Source organism: Oreochromis aureus, linkage group 6 (genome assembly GCF_013358895.1).
Source record: "Oreochromis aureus strain Israel breed Guangdong linkage group 6, ZZ_aureus, whole genome shotgun sequence".
NCBI classification, from domain to species: domain Eukaryota; kingdom Metazoa; phylum Chordata; class Actinopteri; order Cichliformes; family Cichlidae; genus Oreochromis; species Oreochromis aureus.
In genome coordinates, this window is record NC_052947.1 from 13,598,127 (window position 1) to 13,605,357 (window position 7,231).

At 40.8% G+C, this 7,231-nt stretch overlaps 1 protein-coding gene across 1 annotated transcript; it reads right to left on the reverse strand.

The window, feature by feature from the left end:
- Nucleotides 1-621: 621 nt before the first annotated feature.
- On the reverse strand, nt 622-6,457 carry LOC116335305 (cytochrome P450 3A40-like). Its single transcript, XM_039613005.1, has 13 exons — nt 6,085-6,457; nt 5,902-5,995; nt 5,348-5,400; nt 5,022-5,121; nt 4,816-4,929; nt 4,485-4,573; nt 4,224-4,372; nt 3,861-3,988; nt 3,708-3,774; nt 3,465-3,625; nt 1,532-1,758; nt 1,210-1,372; nt 622-899 (listed from the first exon to the last, which is right to left on the reverse strand). Exons 1-13 carry the CDS (start codon nt 6,153-6,155, stop codon nt 822-824), a joined length of 1,494 nt encoding a protein of 497 aa, XP_039468939.1. The 5' UTR covers nt 6,156-6,457; the 3' UTR covers nt 622-821.
- Between the last annotated feature and the right edge of the window lie 774 nt (nt 6,458-7,231).

A 7,231-nucleotide genomic window follows, 5' to 3' on the forward strand; every position in this document is an offset into this window, starting at 1 on the left:
TTTGTTTGTTTCTTGTTTTATTTGGTTCCTAGAGTTCCTAAAAGTAGAATGGGAGGCAGCACATTCAGCTATCAGGCCACTGCACTGTGGAACCTCTCTAGCTTTGAGATGATGCCTCAGACTTTTGTTTTTTTGAAAAAGCTTATAGTTCAGGCTGGATCAGGGGACCCCGAGGCTGCTGGCAGACCTCTGATGATGCACAGACTCTTTCTTCTCCACTCCCCTCTTTTCACTCCCCACACATTTATCTGCCAATGTTGCACGTCATTAACTTTTTTCTCTTTTCACTTTTTTCCTATTTATTGTTTGTGGTCTCTCTGTGCCCCCAAACAGGCCCCACCCTGAGCCTCGTTCTGCTCGCTGTGTCTTCCAGCTCAAAAGAAATTTGTCCTCCACATCATCACCACGATCAATAAAGTACACATTACACCTGGTGATGATCACCAAACTGGTGACTCTCTGGTACTGTAGGCCATTAATTTTAGGTCATAAAATGCCTTGAGGTGACTGTTGTTGAAAACTACATAAAAATGAATTTTAACATTTATTTTGCTACTGTGAGCAGAAAAATTATTACATTCAGAGTTATCTGCAGCACATAAAAATGACAGGACAGAGTAGAAGGATCTGGACTTTCTTTATTGATTTTAAGGATTAGTAAAATGGTTCATCTGTCACTCAGTTAAGGAAAAAAGATGCAGAGGTACACGCTTGGACTGTTTCGGTAAAAAAACTAGCATTTGCTTCTGTACACAAACAGTTTGTAAAGAGCACCATTAAGAAGAGAATCTTTCATTGTCATTGTATTTTTAGCAAGAAGGTTAAAAACGTGGCACCAGCTTCAGTTTGATTGGTCGTTTTGGCTGTAGGAGACCTTGGATGTCCAACTCAATGGGGATCTGCAAGGAAGTGACATGTAGAATAAATGACAAATACATACAAAACTGCCTTCTTATTTCAGATCTCCAAATATCTTAAGGTGGAAAGCTGATGGAAAACGTAAAAATCCAAAATAATTTCCCCTAGGGATCAATAAAGTATTCTGATTCTGATTCTGATGGAAGTGCTGTGTCAGTCCATGGGTTTTTATCTTTGGACTCATATACATGGTGGATGCATCCTCCTTATCACTATTAAACTAGCAGTGAATAATATTGGGACAGGGCTCTTCATACAGCATAAAAAAGGCAAGTTGATCTGGGCTCTCACCTCGGTCTCCTTACACACAGAGAAGCTGTACCTCTGGAGGATCTCCACTATTGCAAGTTTCATCACAACCAGAGCAAATCGCATCCCAATGCAGTTCCTCGGGCCTGCTCCAAAAGGCATGTAGGTGTACGGATCAATTGTCTCCTTGTTTTCCTTGCTGAACCTGAGAACACACACACACACACACACACACACACACACACACACACACACACACACACACACACACACACACACACATATTAACAACATAAACGGGGTGATGTCCCACAGAGCTTCATTCTGCTTTGTCACATCAGACACGTGTGAATCCTTTCCGTACCTCTCAGGTTTGAATTTCTCTGGTTCAGGCCAAATCTCGGGGTCCCGGTGCATCGGCCAGGTGGGGACCATGACAACCATACCTTTTGGAATCACAAAGCCATTTATCTCCACACTGGCCTTGGCCACACGTTCCAAACGTGAAGCAATGGGGAACAATCGGAGAGACTCATTGATGACACAGTCGAGATACTCCATCTGCATTAGTTCCTGGTACTGGATGGGAGCCTGAACACGAACACATAAACATGTCTCTCTGAGCAACTTCTGGATATCACCCACAAACTGGACTTTTGTGGAGTAGGGGTGGGTTTCAGTTACCGATTTTCCGATTCAAATCAATTTTAGCTTCAATAACGGGATACTGATTCATTAGATCCTGAATCGATTTTAAATATATATATGTACTTCGCCAGAATCACCAGAATCTCAGGTTAAAGCTTTCATTTCAACAACCACCAAACAGCTAAAACAGTAAATGAGAGCAGATGGATTCCACACAAAGACGTAAACACAAAGCGTGGATCCGACTCATCAGAGTCTGTGAGATGTTGGCTTTCTCACCAGACAGCACGCACACGGACACGCCGTCAGGGCTCCGAAGCTGCAGGTTTTGTCCCTTTCCAACCAAAATTCACTGAACCAGCAGCAAAAGAAGATCAAAACTAGCTTCGTATTAGATAAATATCGTCATTACCTTTGCTGTTTTGCTTCCACCACGATAAAAATCACACTTCCTGCAAAGCTCTCTCTCTTTCAGTGTAATTCAAGAACAGTTTACCATCTCAAATCTCTGTTTTCTGCATTATTCACTTGCTTACCCTCCAGTCTACCGTTGTTTACAGCGCTGTCAGTCGCAGTTTTTAAAAATGACTTCTTACAAGAAAGTCCAATTTCTGCTGTTCAATTCCGAAGAAATATAAACATTTAAAAATTATAACAATTGCAAAACGCTTACCTGTGTCTCAAATAATACCTCTGTAACTTTGCACTGCTTCACTTCCGCAGCATCAAGTAATGTTCATATGTTGATTCAAGGTTTTCTTCAGTTTATGATCTACTGCAGAATATTTTTAAGGTTATCTGCTATAAAAAGCCAGGCCAGGAAAATCTACTTCATGTTTTTCTGTGTTTTATCCTCAGTTACTTTGACACAAAGGCATCTGCTGTGATGCTCACACCTCTGATGAAGTGTCACAAGTGCCAGTACTGATAAATGATCAGAATTATAATATTTCTGACTGTCTGATGCAAAATTTCCCCATTCAAATCAAATCGAATCGTGGATCGAATCAAATCGGAACCTTGTGAATCGGAATTGAATCTACTATAGAAATCAGTGACGACACCCAGCCCTATTGTGGAATTCTTCTGCCCTCTAGTGGTAAAATTTAAAAACAGCTGTTTGGATTTCTGGTTGAGAGACAGTCTGTATGCACTATTGCAATGTAGTAATTAATCAAAGAAAACGCACGAAATAAGGTCAAAGGAAATGAAACTAAAACAGCCTTGAAAGAAAAATTAAAGAAACATAAAATTTCTTACAGGAAAATTTGGAGGTTTATTATGAACTTGATCATTATGCATTGTTAAAAGGTGACTTCTTCTTCTGTGAACTTTTTATATTGTTTGCAAAGGAAGCCTGTGTTTATTATGTCTTTGTGAAGTGATTTTAACACAACTTTGCAACCCTCCTTGGCTATCACAGCTCCCTGAGACAGCTGGATTAGCCCCCATCACCCCACGACCCTAAACTGGATAGAAGGAAATGGATGGATGGATTTTCGTGTATAAATCAGGATGTGTGTTTGCATTAAAGGTGAGATAAGTCAAGCCTGGAGTCAAATCTGGAGTAAAGTGGGATCTCATCAAAGAAAGGTTTTTCTCACTTTAAGACTGCTGTTCAGTTCCAGATGTTCTCACTTCTCACGTACCTTGTTAGGGAAGGTTGCATCCACCTCCTCCTGCAGCTTTTTCATCACCTGAGGGTTTGTTGCCAAATTGTAAGACAAGAAAGTGAGAGAGCTGCTGGTCGTTTCGTAGCCAGCAAAGAGGAAAATCATCGCTTGGGAAAGGATCTCATGATCTGTCAGACCTGAGGAGATAGGAGGGATATACACGTTAGAACAGCTTTAAGCTGGTTTTTCAATGTGTGGAGACGTGCGTCCGTGTATCACCTTTATCCTGTTTGGAATCATTATTTTGCTGAGAGTCGATCATTAGCTGGAGGAAGTCCACTCGAGTCTGGAAGTCAACAAACACAGTCTGAGAACAGCTGTGATCTTATGTCAGAACAGGTTATTGGTACAAAAACAAACTCACAGCCGTACCTTTTGCTTGCTGGTCTCTCGCTCAATCTTGATCTTCTGTAGCGCAGCGTAAAAGAAGTCTGTCACAGATGTAGGGAAAAAGGCGAAGTCCAGTTTTTCCAATATGGGAATCAGGAATGGAAAGATGACTGAAATTTAACAAACAAGAGGACATTTGTTAATGGAAGAGGAAGGACAGCAGCTGCATTGATGGACATGTTGTAGTGGTGCCCAGTTTGATCCCAGATGGAGAAACAAATCCTTTAGACTGCACCAGGAAAAAATCTGCCAAAGCAAACATGCAGAGCTACAAGCCAAGGTAAACACTTGTTGAATAACAGCAGCAGTCAAAAGTAGCTTCATGTATCAAAATGAATATTTTACCAATAGTGAGGACGATGGGGCTGAAAAGGTCAAATTTCAGCATCTTTTTGATGTTTGTGACAAAAGGATCTGAGGGGTTGTTGAGAGAGTCGATGTCCACACTGAAGGCGGTGCTGGTTACCACATCCATACTGTAGGGTCCGAAAAACCTGCAAAACCACACAAACACATCAAACATGACCTTTATTATTGCAGACTTAGAAGAGGTGATTCTGCGCGTTTTCTGATGTATTTAAATGAATACAGTATGAGAGATCTCACTCTTTCAGCTCTAGAGGTTCATCTTTATCTGCTTTCTTTTTCATGCTGCTGATCAGGACAGCTGAATGCTGCTTCATGATGTCAAACATCTGAGGCACAAACAGACAAAAAAAAAAAAGTCAACCCTGGATGCAATTTCAGCAGCACAGAGGTACCACTGTTTTTCGACACCATCAGTCCCTGAGAATGGGGCGGGGACCACTGTTAGAGACTGAACAAAATCCTAAAGAAGGGAGCATTCATGTTAATAAATGTTTTTTGCATTGTGTTGTTTTTCAACATGAAACAAAAGCCGGAGAAGGCCCAGAGTGAGGGGCAGAGAGGGACGTACCTCTTTCAGTCTCCCAGAGGTGAAGGAGGGAGAAAGGATGCTGCGGATCCTCCTCCACTGATCATCCTCTGCAATGTTCACAGCATCGTACAGCGGCCCATTCAGACGTAAATTCTGTAATGACATTCAAAAGCAGCTGGTGATGAGGACAGAGGCTCAGATTTTTAAAAAAGAGACTGATTGAGTGGTATAATGTCCTTACTAACCCTGCGGTTGGTGAAGAAAGAGTAACACTCCTTTATCAGGATAGTTTTTATCATAGCAGGATCAGTGATACACAACACGGGCTGACGGCCATCAAAAATGCTATATAAACAGTGAAGGGGGGAGTGATCAAACAATAATTAATATGTTCATTTTTCATGCTTTCACACACACACACACACACACACACACACACACACACACACACACACACACACACACACATCTGTAAAACTGGAGCATAAGCAAAGATAATAACCTCACCTATTTACATATTGTATATGCATTCAGATTCACACAAACACACACTGTAGAAAACACTACTTACCCCCACATTTTCCCATATTTCTTATAACACTCTTCATCAAAGTTAAAAAATCCCTGGAAACAAGAACGATATGAAAGATCTAATTATTAAAACACATCATGGGCTGTTTATGACGTAGAGCACTGAACAACACCAGATCACACAAAGATCAAGTGTGTAGTGTTGGCAACCGGACAAGGGCTGTACGTGACCATAGGTCATAGTGAAAGTTAAAGAAGGTGGGGCTTATCAAACGAACTTCAACTACACCAGAGAACGATGATAACACAATTAAAAAATATATGTGTCATCTTTCAATTATTCTACAAATCATAGAAAATAGTACCTGTGTCATTATGCAAATATGACCCAGGTCAAGCTGTTACCAAGACTTTGGAAAATGTAGATAAACTGAGAGAGCAACGAAATCTGGTTCACTGATCTAAGACTGCGCACATAGGCAGCATTCAAAGTGATGCGTGGATCTTAGACATTAATATAAGGATCACACATTTAAAACAGTCCACAGTGGATATAGTATATACAGTATATAAAGTGTAAGTGTTATTACCCACCTTTCTATATTTCAACATGGTGCCAAAAAATGGGATAGGTGAGGGCCCAGGGACTCCTAATCTCTTAAATGTCCCATATGTCCAGCAGGAATACCTGTGAAAAACATGGAACAGGTGTAAGAGAATAAAAGAAGAACAAAAGATGCAAATAGCTGAACACAACCAGTAGTTTTTAAAACTTACACAAACAGCAGTGTGATGAGGGCAGCCAGCAGGGTCCACGTCTCTGCGGACAAGAAGAAGAAGTACGCCATGTCTGCCAAGTTTCTCTCGTCTCTTCTGTTTTCTGTTTTCTCTCTTTCTCTCTTCTCTCAGTGGTAACACAAGTGTCGTGACCAGAGCCTTTTATTTTGTGCTGCACACACCTGTTGCATGAGTAAGGGAAGTGTGTGTGAGTTTAACCAATAGCAGCGGAGAGCATCAAGTGAACTTTTAACGGAGAGAAAGACTGTTATCCCGATTCTTTTTTGATGTGCTGAGAATAAACAACCAATTCTGAGATCAAGTCCAGTCAACAACAATTATTTATTAAACACATATGTGGGAGATGTACACAACGTCACCCTCTGCGTAAATCTCAAAGAGGAAGCACAGATCATATTGTTTTATATGTCACGGTTCACGCCCCCTCATGCGTAAGCAGATAACGTAACCTGCATCAGTTACCGTTAGTGACAGTAAGACACACTTCCTTTATCGGTGATCTTCTGCAATTACTTAGAAATCTCTCCTTACTGCGCAAACGCAGGCGATGCTCTCGCAACTCTGCACAAAGCTTCCTGTTCTGCACAGTTTCAGTCTTGCTAAGCAATGACCTATGACACAGTTTATAACTGAAAAGTGGCCTCTAATATACTGGCCTGTTATTAAATGCATAAAACAAAATACACAGCAAATAAGCACTAGAAAATATATTTTCCTAATACTGTGGAGCATTTACTGCATCATAATCACGATTAATAGCTCTGCTGTTTGTCATACTGCAGTCTTCAGGCCTAGTGAGCTCTCCAAAACATTGTCTTCTCACTACACTGTACATTTCTATTCAATCCGAACTTATTCCTGACTAAATAAAATTGCACTATTGCAGTACTCATTTTGACTACTTTTGACTGCCGTTTTTGATTTTGTTTGTTGTGGTATCGTAAGGAATTATTTCTTCATATAAATATATTTGTATGCATAACAGTTATTATTTATAGATGCAGACATCTTAAGTTCATGTCATTCTATCTGTGTGCTTCTTCAGATGAATGAGTGTGATAAAGCAGCGGTCCCCAACCCCCGGGCCTCGGACCGGTACCGGTCCGTGAGTCGTTTGGTACCGGGC